Source organism: Petromyzon marinus, chromosome 84, assembly GCF_048934315.1.
Source record: "Petromyzon marinus isolate PM22_M1 ecotype Great Lakes invasive population chromosome 84, UKy_Petmar_22M1.pri1.0, whole genome shotgun sequence".
In the NCBI taxonomy this organism is placed as follows: Eukaryota; Metazoa; Chordata; class Hyperoartia; order Petromyzontiformes; family Petromyzontidae; genus Petromyzon; species Petromyzon marinus.
In genome coordinates, this window is record NC_133749.1 from 163,100 (window position 1) to 184,681 (window position 21,582).

A 21,582-nucleotide genomic window follows, 5' to 3' on the forward strand; every position below is an offset into this window, starting at 1 on the left:
GACCAGGCAGGGGGTAGGAGGTGAACCCAGGCCCTACGTAGGGTTAGACACTGAGTGAGTGACTGAGTGAGTGACTGAGTGACTGAGTGAGTGACTGACCAGGCAGGGGGTAGGAGGTGAACCCAGGCCCTACGTAGGGGTAGACACTGAGTGAGTGACTGAGTGAGTGACTGAGTGACTGAGTGAGTGACTGACCAGGCAGGGGGTAGGAGGTGAACCCAGGCCCTACGTAGGGGTAGACACTGAGTGAGTGACTGAGTGAGTGACTGAGTGAGTGACTGAGTGACTGACCAGGCAGGGGGTAGGAGGTGAACCCAGGCCCTACGTAGGGGTAGACACTGACTGAGTGACTGAGTGAGTGACTGAGTGAGTGACTGAGTGACTGAGTGAGTGACTGAGTGAGTGACTGAGTGAGTGACTGAGTGACTGAGTGAGTGACTGAGTGACTGAGTGACTGAGTGAGTGACTGAGTGAGTGACTGACCAGGCAGGGGGTAGGAGGTGAACCCAGGCCCTATGTAGGGGTAGACACTGACTGAGTGAGTGAGTGACTGAGTGACTGAGTGAGTGACTGAGTGACTGAGTGAGTGACTGAGTGACTGAGTGAGTGACTGAGTGACTGAGTGAGTGACTGAGTGACTGACCAGGCAGGGGGTAGGAGGTGAACCCAGGCCCTACGTAGGGGTAGACACTGACTGAGTGACTGAGTGAGTGACTGAGTGAGTGAGTGAGTGACTGAGTGAGTGACTGAGTGACTGAGTGAGTGACTGAGTGAGTGACTGAGTGAGTGACTGAGTGACTGAGTGAGTGACTGAGTGACTGAGTGAGTGACTGAGTGAGTGACTGAGTGAGTGACTGACCAGGCAGGGGGTAGGAGGTGAACCCAGGCCCTACGTAGGGGTAGGCACTGACTGAGTGACTGAGTGAGTGACTGAGTGACTGAGTGAGTGACTGAGTGAGTGACTGAGTGACTGAGTGAGTGACTGAGTGACTGAGTGAGTGACTGAGTGAGTGACTGAGTGAGTGACTGACCAGGCAGGGGGTAGGAGGTGAACCCAGGCCCTACGTAGGGGTAGGCACTGACTGAGTGACTGAGTGAGTGACTGAGTGAGTGACTGAGTGAGTGACTGAGTGACTGACCAGGCAGGGGGTAGGAGGTGAACCCAGGCCCTACGTAGGGGTAGACACTGACTGAGTGACTAAGTGACTGAGTGAGTGACTGAGTGAGTGACTGAGTGACTGACCAGGCAGGGGGTAGGAGGTGAACCCAGGCCCTATGTATGGGTAGACACTGACTGAGTGACTAAGTGACTGAGTGAGTGACTGAGTGAGTGACTGAGTGACTGACCAGGCAGGGGGTAGGAGGTGAACCCAGGCCCTACGTAGGGGTAGACACTGACTGAGTGACTGAGTGAGTGACTGAGTGAGTGACTGAGTGAGTGACTGACCAGGCAGGGGGTAGGAGGTGAACCCAGGCCCTACGTAGGGGTAGACACTGAGTGAGTGACTGAGTGAGTGACTGAGTGACTGAGTGAGTGAGTGAGTGACTGAGTGAGTGACTGAGTGACTGAGTGAGTGACTGACCAGGCAGGGGGTAGGAGGTGAACCCAGGCCCTATGTATGGGTAGACACTGACTGAGTGACTAAGTGACTGAGTGAGTGACTGAGTGAGTGACTGAGTGACTGACCAGGCAGGGGGTAGGAGGTGAACCCAGGCCCTACGTAGGGGTAGACACTGACTGAGTGACTGAGTGAGTGACTGAGTGACTGAGTGAGTGACTGAGTGAGTGACTGAGTGAGTGACTGAGTGACTGAGTGAGTGACTGACCAGGCAGGGGGTAGGAGGTGAACCCAGGCCCTACGTGGGGGTAGACACTGAGTGAGTGACTGAGTGAGTGACTGAGTGACTGAGTGAGTGACTGACCAGGCAGGGGGTAGGAGGTGAACCCAGGCCCTACGTAGGGGTAGACACTGAGTGAGTGACTGAGTGAGTGACTGAGTGACTGAGTGAGTGACTGACCAGGCAGGGGGTAGGAGGTGAACCCAGGCCCTACGTAGGGGTAGACACTGAGTGAGTGACTGAGTGAGTGACTGAGTGACTGAGTGAGTGACTGACCAGGCAGGGGGTAGGAGGTGAACCCAGGCCCTACGTAGGGGTAGACACTGAGTGAGTGACTGAGTGAGTGACTGAGTGACTGAGTGAGTGACTGACCAGGCAGGGGGTAGGAGGTGAACCCAGGCCCTACGTAGGGGTAGACACTGAGTGAGTGACTGAGTGAGTGACTGAGTGAGTGACTGAGTGACTGACCAGGCAGGGGGTAGGAGGTGAACCCAGGCCCTACGTAGGGGTAGACACTGACTGAGTGACTGAGTGAGTGACTGAGTGACTGAGTGACTGAGTGAGTGACTGAGTGACTGAGTGAGTGACTGAGTGAGTGACTGAGTGAGTGACTGAGTGACTGAGTGAGTGACTGAGTGACTGAGTGAGTGACTGAGTGACTGAGTGAGTGACTGACCAGGCAGGGGGTAGGAGGTGAACCCAGGCCCTATGTATGGGTAGACACTGACTGAGTGACTAAGTGACTGAGTGAGTGACTGAGTGAGTGACTGAGTGACTGACCAGGCAGGGGGTAGGAGGTGAACCCAGGCCCTACGTAGGGGTAGACACTGACTGAGTGACTGAGTGAGTGACTGAGTGACTGAGTGAGTGACTGAGTGAGTGACTGAGTGAGTGACTGAGTGACTGAGTGAGTGACTGACCAGGCAGGGGGTAGGAGGTGAACCCAGGCCCTACGTAGGGGTAGACACTGAGTGAGTGACTGAGTGAGTGACTGAGTGACTGAGTGAGTGACTGACCAGGCAGGGGGTAGGAGGTGAACCCAGGCCCTACGTAGGGGTAGACACTGAGTGAGTGACTGAGTGAGTGACTGAGTGACTGAGTGAGTGACTGACCAGGCAGGGGGTAGGAGGTGAACCCAGGCCCTACGTAGGGGTAGACACTGAGTGAGTGACTGAGTGAGTGACTGAGTGACTGAGTGAGTGACTGACCAGGCAGGGGGTAGGAGGTGAACCCAGGCCCTACGTAGGGGTAGACACTGAGTGAGTGACTGAGTGAGTGACTGAGTGACTGAGTGAGTGACTGACCAGGCAGGGGGTAGGAGGTGAACCCAGGCCCTACGTAGGGGTAGACACTGAGTGAGTGACTGAGTGAGTGACTGAGTGAGTGACTGAGTGACTGACCAGGCAGGGGGTAGGAGGTGAACCCAGGCCCTACGTAGGGGTAGACACTGACTGAGTGACTGAGTGAGTGACTGAGTGACTGAGTGACTGAGTGAGTGACTGAGTGACTGAGTGAGTGACTGAGTGAGTGACTGAGTGAGTGACTGAGTGACTGAGTGAGTGACTGAGTGACTGAGTGACTGAGTGAGTGACTGAGTGAGTGACTGACCAGGCAGGGGGTAGGAGGTGAACCCAGGCCCTATGTAGGGGTAGACACTGACTGAGTGAGTGAGTGACTGAGTGACTGAGTGAGTGACTGAGTGACTGAGTGAGTGACTGAGTGACTGAGTGAGTGACTGAGTGACTGAGTGAGTGACTGAGTGAGTGACTGACTGAGTGAGTGAGTGACTAAGTGACTGAGTGACTGAGTGACTGAGTGACTAAGTGAGTGACTGAGTGACTGAATGAGTGACTGACTGACTGAGTGAGTGAGTGACTGAGTAAGTGACTGAGTGAGTGACTGAGTGACTAAGTGACTGAGTGACTAAGTGAGTGAGTGACTGAGTGACTGAGTGAGTGACTGAGTGAGTGACTGACCAGGCAGGGGGTAGGAGGTGAACCCAGGCCCTATGTAGGGGTAGACACTGACTATGTGAGTGAGTGACTGAGTGACTGAGTGACTGAGTGAGTGACTGAGTGACTGACTGAGTGAGTGACTGAGTGACTGACCAGGCAGGGGGTAGGAGGTGAACCCAGGCCCTACGTAGGGGTAGACACTGACTGAGTGAGTGACTGAGTGAGTGACTGACCAGGCAGGGGGTAGGAGGTGAACCCAGGCCCTACGTAGGGGTAGACACTGAGTGAGTGACTGAGTGAGTGACTGAGTGACTGAGTGAGTGACTGAGTGACTGAGTGAGTGACTGAGTGACTGAGTGAGTGACTGAGTGAGTGACTGACCAGGCAGGGGGTAGGAGGTGAACCCAGGCCCTACGTAGGGGTAGACACTGACTGAGTGACTGAGTGACTGAGTGACTGAGTGAGTGACTGACCAGGCAGGGGGGTAGGAGGTGAACCCAGGCGCAATGTAGGGGTAGACACTGACTGAGTGACTGAGTGAGTGACTGAGTGACTGACTGAGTGAGTGAGTGACTGAGTGACTGAGTGAGTGACTGACCAGGCAGGGGGTAGGAGGTGAACCCAGGCCCTACGTATGGGTAGACACTGACTGAGTGACTGAGTGAGTGACTGACCAGGCAGGGGGTAGGAGGTGAACCCAGGCCCTACGTAGGGGTAGACACTGAGTGAGTGTCTGAGTGAGTGACTGAGTGAGTGACTGAGTGACTGACCAGGCAGGGGGTAGGAGGTGAACCCAGGCCCTACGTAGGGGTAGACACTGACTGAGTGACTGAGTGAGTGACTGAGTGAGTGAGTGAGTGACTGAGTGACTGAGTGAGTGACTGAGTGAGTGACTGAGTGAGTGACTGAGTGACTGAGTGAGTGACTGAGTGAGTGACTGAGTGAGTGACTGACCAGGCAGGGGGTAGGAGGTGAACCCAGGCCCTACGTAGGGGTAGGCACTGACTGAGTGAGTGACTGAGTGACTGAGTGAGTGACTGAGTGAGTGACTGAGTGAGTGACTGAGTGACTGAGTGAGTGACTGAGTGACTGAGTGAGTGACTGAGTGAGTGACTGAGTGAGTGACTGACCAGGCAGGGGGTAGGAGGTGAACCCAGGCCCTATGTATGGGTAGACACTGACTGAGTGACTAAGTGACTGAGTGAGTGACTGAGTGAGTGACTGAGTGACTGACCAGGCAGGGGGTAGGAGGTGAACCCAGGCCCTACGTAGGGGTAGACACTGACTGAGTGACTGAGTGAGTGACTGAGTGACTGAGTGAGTGACTGAGTGAGTGACTGAGTGAGTGACTGAGTGACTGAGTGAGTGACTGACCAGGCAGGGGGTAGGAGGTGAACCCAGGCCCTACGTAGGGGTAGACACTGAGTGAGTGACTGAGTGAGTGACTGAGTGACTGAGTGAGTGACTGACCAGGCAGGGGGTAGGAGGTGAACCCAGGCCCTACGTAGGGGTAGACACTGAGTGAGTGACTGAGTGAGTGACTGAGTGACTGAGTGAGTGACTGACCAGGCAGGGGGTAGGAGGTGAACCCAGGCCCTACGTAGGGGTAGACACTGAGTGAGTGACTGAGTGAGTGACTGAGTGACTGAGTGAGTGACTGACCAGGCAGGGGGTAGGAGGTGAACCCAGGCCCTACGTAGGGGTAGACACTGAGTGAGTGACTGAGTGAGTGACTGAGTGAGTGACTGAGTGACTGACCAGGCAGGGGGTAGGAGGTGAACCCAGGCCCTACGTAGGGGTAGACACTGAGTGAGTGACTGAGTGAGTGACTGAGTGAGTGACTGAGTGAGTGACTGAGTGACTGACCAGGCAGGGGGTAGGAGGTGAACCCAGGCCCTACGTAGGGGTAGACACTGACTGAGTGACTGAGTGAGTGACTGAGTGAGTGAGTGAGTGACTGAGTGACTGAGTGAGTGACTGAGTGAGTGACTGAGTGAGTGACTGAGTGACTGAGTGAGTGACTGAGTGAGTGACTGAGTGAGTGACTGACCAGGCAGGGGGTAGGAGGTGAACCCAGGCCCTACGTAGGGGTAGGCACTGACTGAGTGAGTGACTGAGTGACTGAGTGAGTGACTGAGTGAGTGACTGAGTGAGTGACTGAGTGACTGAGTGAGTGACTGAGTGACTGAGTGAGTGACTGAGTGAGTGACTGAGTGAGTGACTGACCAGGCAGGGGGTAGGAGGTGAACCCAGGCCCTATGTATGGGTAGACACTGACTGAGTGACTAAGTGACTGAGTGAGTGACTGAGTGAGTGACTGAGTGACTGACCAGGCAGGGGGTAGGAGGTGAACCCAGGCCCTACGTAGGGGTAGACACTGACTGAGTGACTGAGTGAGTGACTGAGTGACTGAGTGAGTGACTGAGTGAGTGACTGAGTGAGTGACTGAGTGACTGAGTGAGTGACTGACCAGGCAGGGGGTAGGAGGTGAACCCAGGCCCTACGTAGGGGTAGACACTGAGTGAGTGACTGAGTGAGTGACTGAGTGACTGAGTGAGTGACTGACCAGGCAGGGGGTAGGAGGTGAACCCAGGCCCTACGTAGGGGTAGACACTGAGTGAGTGACTGAGTGAGTGACTGAGTGACTGAGTGAGTGACTGACCAGGCAGGGGGTAGGAGGTGAACCCAGGCCCTACGTAGGGGTAGACACTGAGTGAGTGACTGAGTGAGTGACTGAGTGACTGAGTGAGTGACTGACCAGGCAGGGGGTAGGAGGTGAACCCAGGCCCTACGTAGGGGTAGACACTGAGTGAGTGACTGAGTGAGTGACTGAGTGACTGAGTGAGTGACTGACCAGGCAGGGGGTAGGAGGTGAACCCAGGCCCTACGTAGGGGTAGACACTGAGTGAGTGACTGAGTGAGTGACTGAGTGAGTGACTGAGTGACTGACCAGGCAGGGGGTAGGAGGTGAACCCAGGCCCTACGTAGGGGTAGACACTGACTGAGTGACTGAGTGAGTGACTGAGTGACTGAGTGACTGAGTGAGTGACTGAGTGACTGAGTGAGTGACTGAGTGAGTGACTGAGTGAGTGACTGAGTGACTGAGTGAGTGACTGAGTGACTGAGTGACTGAGTGAGTGACTGAGTGAGTGACTGACCAGGCAGGGGGTAGGAGGTGAACACAGGCCCTATGTAGGGGTAGACACTGACTGAGTGAGTGAGTGACTGAGTGACTGAGTGAGTGACTGAGTGACTGAGTGAGTGAGTGAGTGACTGAGTGAGTGAGTGACTGAGTGAGTGACTGACCAGGCAGGGGGAAGGAGGTGAACCCAGGCCCTACGTAGGGGTAGACACTGACTGAGTGAGTGAGTGACTGAGTGAGTGACTGAGTGAGTGAGTGAGTGACTGAGTGAGTGACTGAGTGACTGACCAGGCAGGGGGTAGGAGGTGAACCCAGGCCCTACGTAGGGGTAGACACTGACTGAGTGACTGAGTGAGTGAGTGAGTGACTGAGTGAGTGACTGAGTGACTGACCAGGCAGGGGGTAGGAGGTGAACCCAGGCCCTACGTAGGGGTAGACACTGACTGAGTGAGTGAGTGACTGACTGAGTGACTGAGTGAGTGACTGACCAGGCAGGGGGTAGGAGGTGAACCCAGGCCCTATGTAGGGGTAGACACTGACTGAGTGACTGAGTGAGTGACTGAGTGACTGAGTGAGTGACTGACCAGGCAGGGGGTAGGAGGTGAACCCAGGCCCTACGTAGGGGTAGACACTGACTGAGTGACTGAGTGACTGAGTGAGTGACTGAGTGAGTGACTGAGTGACTGACCAGGCAGGGGGAAGGAGGTGAACCCAGGCCCTACGTAGGGGTAGACACTGACTGAGTGACTGAGTGACTGAGTGAGTGACTGAGTGAGTGACTGAGTGAGTGAGTGAGTGACTGACCAGGCAGGGGGTAGGAGGTGAACCCAGGCCCTACGTAGGGGTAGACACTGACTATGTGAGTGACTGACTGAGTGACTGAGTGAGTGACTGACTGAGTGAGTGACTGACCAGGCAGGGGGAAGGAGGTGAACCCAGGCCCTACGTAGGGGTAGACACTGACTGAGTGACTGAGTGAGTGACTGAGTGAGTGACTGAGTGACTGACCAGGCAGGGGGTAGGAGGTGAACCCAGGCCCTACGTAGGGGTAGACACTGACTGAGTGAGTGAGTGACTGAGTGACTGAGTGAGTGACTGAGTGACTGAGTGAGTGACTGAGTGAGTGACTGAGTGACTGACCAGGCAGGGGGAAGGAGGTGAACCCAGGCCCTACGTAGGGGTAGACACTGACTGAGTGAGTGACTGAGTGAGTGAGTGAGTGACTGAGTGAGTGACTGAGTGACTGACCAGGCAGGGGGAAGGAGGTGAACCCAGGCCCTACGTAGGGGTAGACACTGACTGAGTGACTGAGTGAGTGAGTGACTGAGTGACTGAGTGACTGAGTGAGTGACTGACCAGGCAGGGGGAAGGAGGTGAACCCAGGCCCTACGTAGGGGTAGACACTGACTGAGTGAGTGACTGAGTGAGTGACTGAGTGACTGACCAGGCAGGGGGAAGGAGGTGAACCCAGGCCCTACGTAGGGGTAGACACTGACTGAGTGACTGAGTGAGTGAGTGACTGAGTGACTGAGTGACTGAGTGAGTGACTGACCAGGCAGGGGGAAGGAGGTGAACCCAGGCCCTACGTAGGGGTAGACACTGACTGAGTGAGTGAGTGACTGAGTGAGTGACTGAGTGACTGACCAGGCAGGGGGAAGGAGGTGAACCCAGGCCCTACGTAGGGGTAGACACTGACTGAGTGACTGAGTGACTGAGTGACTGAGTGAGTGACTGACCAGGCAGGGGGAAGGAGGTGAACCCAGGCCCTACGTAGGGGTAGACACTGACTGAGTGAGTCACTGAGTGAGTGACTGAGTGAGTGACTGAGTGACTGAGTGAGTGACTGAGTGAGTGACTGAGTGAGTGACTGACCAGGCAGGGGGAAGGAGGTGAACCCAGGCCCTACGTAGGGGTAGACACTGACTGAGTGACTGAGTGAGTGAGTGACTGAGTGACTGAGTGACTGAGTGAGTGAGTGACTGAGTGAGTGACTGAGTGAGTGACTGAGTGACTGAGTGAGTGACTGAGTGACTGAGTGAGTGAGTGAGTGACTGAGTGAGTGAGTGACTGAGTGAGTGACTGACCAGGCAGGGGGAAGGAGGTGAACCCAGGCCCTACGTAGGGGTAGACACTGACTGAGTGAGTGAGTGACTGAGTGAGTGACTGAGTGAGTGAGTGAGTGACTGAGTGAGTGACTGAGTGACTGACCAGGCAGGGGGTAGGAAGTGAACCCAGGCCCTACGTAGGGGTAGACACTGACTGAGTGACTGAGTGAGTGAGTGAGTGAGTGACTGAGTGAGTGACTGAGTGACTAACCAGGCAGGGGGTAGGAGGTGAACCCAGGCCCTACGTAGGGGTAGACACTGACTGAGTGAGTGAGTGACTGACTGAGTGACTGAGTGAGTGACTGACCAGGCAGGGGGTAGGAGGTGAACCCAGGCCCTATGTAGGGGTAGACACTGACTGAGTGACTGAGTGAGTGACTGAGTGACTGAGTGAGTGACTGACCAGGCATGGGGTAGGAGGTGAACCCAGGCCCTACATAGGGGTAGACACTGACTGAGTGACTGAGTGACTGAGTGAGTGACTGAGTGAGTGACTGAGTGACTGACCAGGCAGGGGGAAGGAGGTGAACCCAGGCCCTACGTAGGGGTAGACACTGACTGAGTGACTGAGTGACTGAGTGAGTGACTGAGTGAGTGACTGAGTGACTGAGTGAGTGACTGACCAGGCAGGGGGTAGGAGGTGAACCCAGGCCCTACGTAGGGGTAGACACTGACTGAGTGACTGAGTGAGTGACTGAGTGACTGACTGAGTGACTGACCAGGCAGGGGGTAGGAGGTGAACCCAGGCCCTACGTAGGGGTAGACACTGACTATGTGAGTGACTGACTGAGTGACTGAGCGAGTGACTGACTGAGTGAGTGACTGACCAGGCAGGGGGAAGGAGGTGAACCCAGGCCCTACGTAGGGGTAGACACTGACTGAGTGACTGAGTGAGTGACTGAGTGAGTGACTGAGTGACTGACCAGGCAGGGGGTAGGAGGTGAACCCAGGCCCTACGTAGGGGTAGACACTGACTGAGTGAGTGAGTGACTGAGTGACTGAGTGAGTGACTGAGTGACTGAGTGAGTGACTGAGTGAGTGACTGAGTGACTGACCAGGCAGGGGGAAGGAGGTGAACCCAGGCCCTACGTAGGGGTAGACACTGACTGAGTGAGTGACTGAGTGAGTGAGTGAGTGACTGAGTGAGTGACTGAGTGACTGAGTGAGTGACTGACCAGGCAGGGGGAAGGAGGTGAACCCAGGCCCTACGTAGGGGTAGACACTGACTGAGTGAGTGAGTGACTGAGTGAGTGACTGAGTGACTGACCAGGCAGGGGGAAGGAGGTGAACCCAGGCCCTACGTAGGGGTAGACACTGACTGAGTGACTGAGTGAGTGAGTGACTGAGTGACTGAGTGACTGAGTGAATGACTGACCAGGCAGGGGGAAGGAGGTGAACCCAGGCCCTACGTAGGGGTAGACACTGACTGAGTGACTGAGTGACTGAGTGACTGAGTGAGTGACTGAGTGACTGAGTGAGTGACTGAGTGAGTGACTGAGTGAGTGACTGACCAGGCAGGGGGAAGGAGGTGAAACCAGGCCCTACGTAGGGGTAGACACTGACTGAGTGACTGAGTGAGTGAGTGACTGAGTGACTGAGTGACTGAGTGAGTGAGTGACTGAGTGAGTGACTGAGTGAGTGACTGAGTGACTGACCAGGCAGGGGGAAGGAGGTGAACCCAGGCCCTACGTAGGGGTAGACACTGAGTGAGTGAGTGAGTGACTGAGTGAGTGACTGAGTGAGTGACTGACCAGGCAGGGGGAAGGAGGTGAACCCAGGCCCTACGTAGGGGTAGACACTGACTGAGTGAGTGAGTGAGTGACTGAGTGAGTGACTGAGTGAGTGACTGAGTGAGTGACTGAGTGAGTGACTGAGTGAGTGACTGACCAGGCAGGGGGAAGGAGGTGAACCCAGGCCCTACGTAGGGGTAGACACTGACTGAGTGAGTGAGTGACTGACTGACTGAGTGACTGAGTGAGTGACTGAGTGAGTGACTGAGTGAGTGACTGACCAGGCAGGGGGAAGGAGGTGAACCCAGGCCCTACGTAGGGGTAGACACTGACTGAGTGACTGACTGAGTGACTGAGTGACTGAGTGACTGAGTGAGTGACTGAGTGAGTGACTGAGTGACTGACCAGGCAGGGGGAAGGAGGTGAACCCAGGCCCTACGTAGGGGTAGACACTGACTGAGTGAGTGACTGAGTGAGTGAGTGACTGAGTGAGTGACTGAGTGAGTGAGTGACTGAGTGAGTGACTGACCAGGCAGGGGGAAGGAGGTGAACCCAGGCCCTACGTAGGGGTAGACACTGACTGAGTGACTGAGTGAGTGACTGAGTGACTGAGTGAGTGACTGACCAGGCAGGGGGAAGGAGGTGAACCCAGGCCCTACGTAGGGGTAGACACTGACTGAGTGACTGAGTGAGTGACTGAGTGAGTGACTGAGTGAGTGACTGAGTGAGTGACTGAGTGAGTGACTGACCAGGCAGGGGGAAGGAGGTGAACCCAGGCCCTACGTAGGGGTAGACACTGACTGAGTGACTGAGTGAGTGACTGAGTGACTGAGTGAGTGACTGACCAGGCAGGGGGAAGGAGGTGAACCCAGGCCCTACGTAGGGGTAGACACTGACTGAGTGACTGAGTGAGTGACTGAGTGACTGACTGAGTGACTGACCAGGCAGGGGGAAGGAGGTGAACCCAGGCCCTACGTAGGGGTAGACACTGACTGAGTGACTGAGTGAGTGACTGAGTGACTGACTGAGTGAGTGAGTGACTGAGTGACTGAGTGAGTGACTGACCAGGCAGGGGGAAGGAGGTGAACCCAGGCCCTACGTAGGGGTAGACACTGACTGAGTGACTGAGTGAGTGACTGAGTGACTGACTGAGTGAGTGAGTGACTGAGTGACTGAGTGAGTGACTGACCAGGCAGGGGGAAGGAGGTGAACCCAGGCCCTATGTAGGGGTAGACACTGACTGAGTGACTGAGTGAGTGACTGAGTGACTGAGTGACTGAGTGAGTGACTGAGTGACTGAGTGAGTGACTGACCAGGCAGGGGGTAGGAGGTGAACCCAGGCCCTACGTAGGGGTAGACACTGACTGAGTGACTGAGTGAGTGACTGAGTGACTGACTGAGTGACTGACCAGGCAGGGGGTAGGAGGTGAACCCAGGCCCTACGTAGGGGTAGACACTGACTGAGTGAGTGAGTGAGTGACTGAGTGAGTGACTGAGTGAGTGACTGAGTGAGTGACTGAGTGAGTGACTGAGTGAGTGACTGACCAGGCAGGGGGAAGGAGGTGAACCCAGGCCCTACGTAGGGGTAGACACTGACTGAGTGAGTGAGTGACTGACTGACTGAGTGACTGAGTGAGTGACTGAGTGAGTGACTGAGTGAGTGACTGACCAGGCAGGGGGAAGGAGGTGAACCCAGGCCCTACGTAGGGGTAGACACTGACTGAGTGACTGACTGAGTGACTGAGTGACTGAGTGAGTGACTGAGTGAGTGACTGAGTGACTGACCAGGCAGGGGGAAGGAGGTGAACCCAGGCCCTACGTAGGGGTAGACACTGACTGAGTGAGTGACTGAGTGAGTGAGTGACTGAGTGAGTGACTGAGTGAGTGAGTGACTGAGTGAGTGACTGACCAGGCAGGGGGAAGGAGGTGAACCCAGGCCCTACGTAGGGGTAGACACTGACTGAGTGACTGAGTGAGTGACTGAGTGACTGAGTGAGTGACTGACCAGGCAGGGGGAAGGAGGTGAACCCAGGCCCTACGTAGGGGTAGACACTGACTGAGTGACTGAGTGAGTGACTGAGTGAGTGACTGAGTGAGTGACTGAGTGAGTGACTGAGTGAGTGACTGACCAGGCAGGGGGAAGGAGGTGAACCCAGGCCCTACGTAGGGGTAGACACTGACTGAGTGACTGAGTGAGTGACTGAGTGACTGAGTGAGTGACTGACCAGGCAGGGGGAAGGAGGTGAACCCAGGCCCTACGTAGGGGTAGACACTGACTGAGTGACTGAGTGAGTGACTGAGTGACTGACTGAGTGACTGACCAGGCAGGGGGAAGGAGGTGAACCCAGGCCCTACGTAGGGGTAGACACTGACTGAGTGACTGAGTGAGTGACTGAGTGACTGACTGAGTGAGTGAGTGACTGAGTGACTGAGTGAGTGACTGACCAGGCAGGGGGAAGGAGGTGAACCCAGGCCCTACGTAGGGGTAGACACTGACTGAGTGACTGAGTGAGTGACTGAGTGACTGACTGAGTGAGTGAGTGACTGAGTGACTGAGTGAGTGACTGACCAGGCAGGGGGAAGGAGGTGAACCCAGGCCCTATGTAGGGGTAGGCGCCGCGCCCGCTGGTGGAGTAAGCAGCAGCCGCAGCCAGATTGGGGTACGCTGCACACACAGAGAAAGAGACTTCACTCACCTAGTCACTCACCTAGTCACTCACCTAGTCACTCACCTAGCCACTCACCTAGTCACTCACCTAGTCACTCACATAGTCACTCACTCACTCACCAAGTCACTCACTCACTCACACACTCACTCACCTACTCACTCACCTAGTCACTCACCTAGTCACTCACCTAGTCACTCACCTAGTCACTCACCTAGTCACTCACCTAGTCACTCACCTAGTCACTCACCTAGTCACTCACCTAGTCACTCACCTAGTCACTCACCTAGTCACTCACCTAGTCACTCACCTAGTCACTCACCTAGTCACTCACCTAGTCACTCACTCATGTAGTCACTCACTCACTCACCTAGTCACTCACATAGTCACCTACTCACCTAGTCACTCACCTAGTCACTCACCTAGTCACTCACCTAGTCACTCACCTAGTCACTCACCTAGTCACTCACCTAGTCACTCACCTAGTCACTCACCTAGTCACTCACCTAGTCACTCACCTAGTCACTCACCTAGTCACTCACCAAGTCACTCACCTAGTCACTCACTCATGTAGTCACTCACTCACTCACCTAGTCACTCACCTAGTCACTCACCTAGTCACTCACCTAGTCACTCACTCACCTACTCACTCACCTAGTCACTCACCTAGTCACTCACCTAGTCACTCACCTAGTCACTCACCTAGTCACTCACCTAGTCACTCACCTAGTCACTCACTCACTCACCTAGTCACTCACCTAGTCACTCACCTACTCACCTAGTCACTCACCTAGTCACTCACCTAGTCACTCACCTAGTCACTCACCTAGTCACTCACCTAGTCACTCACCTAGTCACTCACCTAGTCACTCACCTAGTCACTCACCTAGTCACTCACCTAGTCACTCACCTAGTCACTCACAAAGTCACTCACCTAGTCACTCACTCATGTAGTCACTCACTCACTCACCTAGTCACTCACCTAGTCACTCACCTAGTCACTCACCTAGTCACTCACTCACCTACTCACTCACCTAGTCACTCACCTAGTCACTCACCTAGTCACTCACCTAGTCACTCACCTAGTCACTCACCTAGTCACTCACTCACTCACCTAGTCACTCACCTAGTCACTCACCTACTCACCTAGTCACTCACCTAGTCACTCACATAGTCACTCACCTAGTCACTCACCTAGTCACTCACCTAGTCACTCACTCACCTAGTCACTCACCTAGTCACTCACCTAGTCACTCACCTAGTCACTCACCTAGTCACTCACTCATGTAGTCACTCACTCACCTAGTCACTCACCTAGTCACTCACCTAGTCACTCACCTAGTCACTCACCTAGTCACTCACTCACTCACCAAGTCACTCACCTAGTCACTCACTCATGTAGTCACTCACTCACTCACCTAGTCACTCACCTAGTCACTCACCTAGTCACTCACTCATGTAGTCACTCACTCACTCACCTAGTCACTCACCTAGTCACTCACCTAGTCACTCACCTAGTCACTCACTCATGTAGTCACTCACTCACTCACCTAGTCACTCACCTAGTCACTCACCTAGTCACTCACCTAGTCACTCACTCATGTAGTCACTCACTCACTCACCTAGTCACTCACCTAGTCACTCACCTAGTCACTCACCTAGTCACTCACCTAGTCACTCACCTACTCACCTAGTCACTCACCTAGTCACTCACCTAGTCACTCACCTACTCACCTAGTCACTCACCTAGTCACTCACCTAGTCACTCACCTAGTCACTCACTCATATAGTCACTCACTCACTCACTCACCTAGTCACTCACCTAGTCACTCACCTAGTCACCTAGTCACTCACCTAGTCACTCACCTAGTCACTCACCTAGTCACTCACCTAGTCACTCACTCATGTAGTCACTCACTCACTCACCTAGTCACTCACCTAGTCACTCACTCACCTACTCACTCACTCACCTAGTCACTCACCTAGTCACTCACCTAGTCACCTAGTCACTCACCTAGTCACTCACCTAGTCACTCACCTAGTCACTCACCTAGTCACTCACCTAGTCACCTAGTCACTCACCTAGTCACTCACCTAGTCACTCACCTACTCACCTAGTCACTCACCTAGTCACTCACCTAGTCACTCACCTAGTCACTCACTCATATAGTCACTCACTCACTCACCTAGTCACTCACCTAGTCACTCACCTAGTCACCTAGTCACTCACCTAGTCACTCACCTAGTCACTCACCTAGTCACTCACTCATGTAGTCACTCACTCACTCACCTAGTCACTCACCTAGTCACTCACTCACCTACTCACTCACTCACCTAGTCACTCACCTAGTCACTCACCTAGTCACCTAGTCACTCACCTAGTCACTCACCTAGTCACTCACCTAGTCACTCACCTAGTCACTCACCTAGTCACTCACTCATGTAGTCACTCACTCACTCACCTAGTCACTCACCTAGTCACTCACCTAGACACTCACCTAGTCACTCTCCTAGTCACTCACTCACTCACCAAGTCACTCACTCACTCACACACTCACTCACCTAGTCACTCACCTAGTCACTCACCTAGTCACTCACCTAGTCACTCACTCACTCACCAAGTCACTCACTCACTCACACACTCACTCACCTAGTCACTCACATAGTCACTCACCTAGTCACTCACCTAGTCACTCACTCACTTACTCACTCACTCACACACTCACTCACCTACTCACTCACACACTCACCTAGTCACTCACCTAGTCACTCACCTAGTCACTCACCTAGTCACTCACCTAGTCACTCACTCATATAGTCACCTAGTCACTCACCTAGTCACTCACCTAGTCACTCACCTAGTCACTCACCTAGTCACTCACCTAGTCACTCACCTAGTCACTCACCTAGTCACTCACTCACTCACCAAGTCACTCACCTAGTCACCTAGTCACTCACCTAGTCACTCACCTAGTCACTCACTCACCTACTCACTCACTCACCTAGTCACTCACCTAGTCACTCACCTAGTCACTCACCTAGTCACTCACTCATGTAGTCACTCACTCACTCACCTAGTCACTCACCTAGTCACTCACTCACCTACTCACTCACTCACCTAGTCACTCACCTAGTCACTCACCTACTCACCTAGTCACTCACTCACTCACCTAGTCACTCACCAAGTCACTCACCAAGTCACTCACCTAGTCACTCACCTAGTCACTCACCTAGTCACTCACCAAGTCACTCACCTAGTCACTCACTCATGTAGTCACTCACTCACTCACACACTCACTCACCTAGTCACTCACCTAGTCACTCACTCACTCACCAAGTCACTCACCTAGTCACTCACTCATGTAGTCACTCACTCACTCACCTAGTCACTCACCTAGTCACTCACCTAGTCACCTAGTCACTCACCTAGTCACTCACCTAGTCACTCACTCATGTAGTCACTCACTCACTCACCTAGTCACTCACCTAGTCACTCACCTAGTCACCTAGTCACTCACCTAGTCACTCACCAAGTCACTCACCTAGTCACTCACCTAGTCACTCACCAAGTCACTCACCAAGTCACTCACTCATGTAGTCACTCACTCACCTAGTCACTCACCTAGTCACCTAGTCACTCACCTAGTCACTCACCTAGTCACTCACCTAGTCACTCACCTAGTCACTCACTCATGTAGTCACTCACTCACTCACCTAGTCACTCACCTAGTCACTCACCTAGTCACCTAGTCACTCACCTAGTCACTCACCTACTCACCTAGTCACTCACCTAGTCACTCACCTAGTCACCTAGTCACTCACCTAGTCACTCACATAGTCACCTAGTCACTCACCTAGTCACTCACCTAGTCACTCACCTAGTCACCTAGTCACGCACCTAGTCACTCACCTAGTCACCTAGTCACTCACCTAGTCACTCACCTAGTCACTCACCTAGACACTCACCTAGTCACTCACCTAGTCACCTAGTCACGCACCTAGTCACTCACTCATCCACTCACTCATCCACTCACATACTCATTCACTCGCTCATCCACTCACATACTCATTCACTCACTCACACACTCACCTACTCACCTAGTCACTCACTCACCTACTCACTCACTCACCTACTCACCTACTCACTCACTCACCTACTCACCCACTCACACACTCACTCACCTACTCACACACTCACTCACTCACTCACCTACTCGCCCACTCACTCACCTACTCACCTACTCACTCACTCACACACTCACCTACTCACTCACTCATTCACTCACCTACTCGCTCACCTACTCACACACTCACCTACTCACTCACCTACTCACACACTCACTCACCTAGTCACTCACCTAGTCACTCACCTACTCACTCACCTACTCACCTACTCACTCACTCACACACTCAACCACTCACTCACCTACTCACTCACTCATGTAGTCACTCACTCACTCACCTAGTCACTCACCTAGTCACTCACCTAGTCACCTAGTCACTCACCTAGTCACTCACCTAGTCACTCACTCATGTAGTCACTCACTCACTCACCTAGTCACTCACCTAGTCACTCACCTAGTCACCTAGTCACTCACCTAGTCACTCACCAAGTCACTCACCTAGTCACTCACCTAGTCACTCACCAAGTCACTCACCAAGTCACTCACTCATGTAGTCACTCACTCACCTAGTCACTCACCTAGTCACCTAGTCACTCACCTAGTCACTCACCTAGTCACTCACCTAGTCACTCACCTAGTCACTCACTCATGTAGTCACTCACTCACTCACCTAGTCACTCACCTAGTCACTCACCTAGTCACCTAGTCACTCACCTAGTCACTCACCTACTCACCTAGTCACTCACCTAGTCACTCACCTAGTCACCTAGTCACTCACCTAGTCACTCACATAGTCACCTAGTCACTCACCTAGTCACTCACCTAGTCACTCACCTAGTCACCTAGTCACGCACCTAGTCACTCACCTAGTCACCTAGTCACTCACCTAGTCACTCACCTAGTCACTCACCTAGACACTCACCTAGTCACTCACCTAGTCACCTAGTCACGCACCTAGTCACTCACTCATCCACTCACTCATCCACTCACATACTCATTCACTCGCTCATCCACTCACATACTCATTCACTCACTCACACACTCACCTACTCACCTAGTCACTCACTCACCTACTCACTCACTCACCTACTCACCTACTCACTCACTCACCTACTCACCCACTCACACACTCACTCACCTACTCACACACTCACTCACTCACTCACCTACTCGCCCACTCACTCACCTACTCACCTACTCACTCACTCACACACTCACCTACTCACTCACTCATTCACTCACCTACTCGCTCACCTACTCACACACTCACCTACTCACTCACCTACTCACACACTCACTCACCTAGTCACTCACCTAGTCACTCACCTACTCACTCACCTACTCACCTACTCACTCACTCACACACTCAACCACTCACTCACCTACTCACTCACTCACCTACTCACTCATTCACTCACCTAGTCACTCATTCACTCACCTACCCACTCACTCACACACACACTCACCTACTCACTCACTCACCTACTCACCTACTCACTCACTCACCTACTCACTCACTCACCTACTCACTCACACACTCACCTACTCACTCACCTACTCACTCACTCACCTACTCACTCACTTACTCACTCACCTACTCACTCACCTAGTGTAGTGTATAGTGTAGTGTATAGTGTAATGTATAGTAGTGTATAGTGTAGAGTATAGTAGTGTATAGTGTAGTGTATAGTGTATAGTAGTGTATAGTGTAGTGCATAGTAGTGTAAAGTGTAGTGTATAGTAGTGTAGTGTATAGTGTCATGTAAAGTAGTGTGTAGTGTATAGTGTAGTGTATAGTGTAGTGTAGTAGTGTATAGTAGTGTATAGTGTAGTGTATAGTAGTGTCTAGTGTAGTGTAGTTTGGTGTAGTGTATAGTGTAGTGTATAATGTAGTGTGTAGTGTGGTGTATGGTGTTTAGTATATTGTGTAGTGTAGTGTATAGTGTAGTGTGTAGTAGTGTATAGCGTAGTGTGTAGTGTAGTGTGCAGTGTAGTGTATAGTGTAGTGTATAGTGTAGTGTATAGTGTAGTGTATAGTGTAGTGTGTAGTGTAGTGTATAGTAGTGTATAGTGTAGTGTATAGTAGTGTAGTGTATAGTGTAGTGTAGTGTATAGTGTAGTGTATAGTAGTGTAGTGCATAGTGTATAGTAATGTAGTATAGTGTAGTGTATAGTGTAGTGTGTAGTGTATAGTGTAGTGTGTAGTGTAGTGTATAGTGTAGTAGTGTAGTCTAGTGTATAGTGTAGTGTGTAGTGTAGTGTATAGTGTAGTGTATAGTGTAGTGTATAGTAGTGTAGTATATAGTGTAGTAGTGTAGTGTATAGTGTAGTGTATAGTGGTATAGTGTAGTGTATAGTGTAGTGTATAGTGTAGTGTGTAGTGTATAGTGTAGTGTACTAGTGTAGTGTGTAGTGTAGTGTATAGTGTAGTGTATAGTGTAGTGTGTAGTGTAGTGTATAGTGTAGTGTATAGTGTAGTGTATAGTGTAGTAGTGTAGTGTATAGTGTAGTGTATAGTGGTGTAGTGTAGTGTATAGTGTAGTGTATAGTGTAGTCTGTAGTGTATAGTGTAGTGTAGTAGTGTAGTGTATAGTGTAGTGTATAGTGTAGTGTATAGTGTAGTGTGTAGTGTAGTGTATAGTGTAGTGTAATGTATAGTGCAGTGTAGTGTATAGTGTAGTGTATAGTGTAGTGTATATTCCAGTGTATAGTGTAGTGTGTGGTGTAGTGTGTAGTGTATAGTGTAGTGTGTAGTGTAGTGTATGGTGTAGTAGTGTAGTCTAGTGTATAGTGTAGTGTGTAGTGTAGAGTATAGTGTAGTGTATAGTGTAGTGTATAGTAGTGTAGTGTATAGTGTAGTAGTGTAGTGTATAGTGTAGTGTATAGTGGTGTAGTGTAGTGTATAGTGTAGTGTATAGTGTAGTGTGTAGTGTATAGTGTAGTTTGTAGTGTATAGTGTAGTGTAGTAGTGTGTAGTGTAGTGTATAGTGTAGTGTATAGTGTAGTGTATAGTGTAGTGTGTAGTGTAGTGTATAGTGTAGTGTGTAGTGTAGTAGTGTAGTGTATAGTGTAGTGTATAGTGGTGTAGTGTAGTGTATAGTGTAGTGTATAGTGTAGTGTGTAGTGTATAGTGTAGTGTAGTAGTGTAGTGTGTAGTGTAGTGTATAGTGTAGTGTATAGTGTAGTGTATAGTGTAGTGTAGTGTATAGTGTAGTGTATAGTGTAGTGTATAGTGCAGTGTAGTGTATAGTGTAGTGTATAGTGTAGTGTATATTCCAGTGTATAGTGTAGTGTGTGGTGTAGTGTGTAGTGTAGTGTGTAGTGTATAGGGTAGTGTATAGTGTAGTGTAGTGTATAGCAGTATAGTACTGTAGTGTATAGTATAGTATGTAGTGTATAGTGTAGTGTATAGTGTAGTGTATAGTGTACTGTATAGTGTGTAGTGTATAGTGTAGTGTAGAGTGTATAGTGTAGTGTATAGTGTAGTGTATAGTGTATTGTATGGTGTAGTGTATAGTGTAGTGTATAGTGTAGTAGTGTAGTGTATAGTGTAGTGTATAGTGTAGTGTAGTGTATAGTGTATATAGTAGTGTATAGTGTAGTGTATAGTGTAGTGTATATTTGTAGTGTATAGTGTAGTGTATAGTGTAGTGTATAGTAGTGTCGTGTATAGTGTAGTGTGTAGTGTAGTGTATAGTGTAGTGTATAGTAGGGTAGTATAGTGTATGTGTTATGTATGTAGTATAGTGTAGTGTATAGTGTAGTGTGTATGTGTAGTGTATAGTGTAGTTGTTAGTGTAGTGTATTGTGTAGTAGTGTAGTTTAGTGTATAGTGTAGTGTGTAGTGTATAGTGTAGTGTATAGTGTAGTGTATAGTAGCGTAGTGTATAGTGTAGTAGTGTAGTGTATAGTGTATAGTGTGTAGTGTAGTGTATAGTGTAGTGTATAGTGTGTGTGTAGTGTATAGGTGTAGTGTATAGTGGTAGTGTGTAGTGTATAGTGTAGTGTGGTTAGTTCCCGT

At 51.7% G+C, this 21,582-nt stretch overlaps 1 protein-coding gene across 1 annotated transcript in view; it reads right to left on the minus strand.

Moving 5' to 3' along the window:
* The window catches only part of LOC142907889 (uncharacterized), a 48,056-nt gene that overhangs the window by 22,239 nt on the left and 4,235 nt on the right, over nucleotides 1-21,582 (minus strand). The window contains exons 2-3 of the mRNA XM_076057791.1: nucleotides 13,364-13,436; nucleotides 7,101-8,702 (exon numbers count right to left, since the gene is read on the minus strand). Of these exons, the coding sequence (XP_075913906.1) occupies nucleotides 7,551-8,702; nucleotides 13,364-13,436 (1,225 nt within the window). The 3' untranslated portion in view covers nucleotides 7,101-7,550. The remainder of the gene's footprint in view (nucleotides 1-7,100; nucleotides 8,703-13,363; nucleotides 13,437-21,582) is intronic.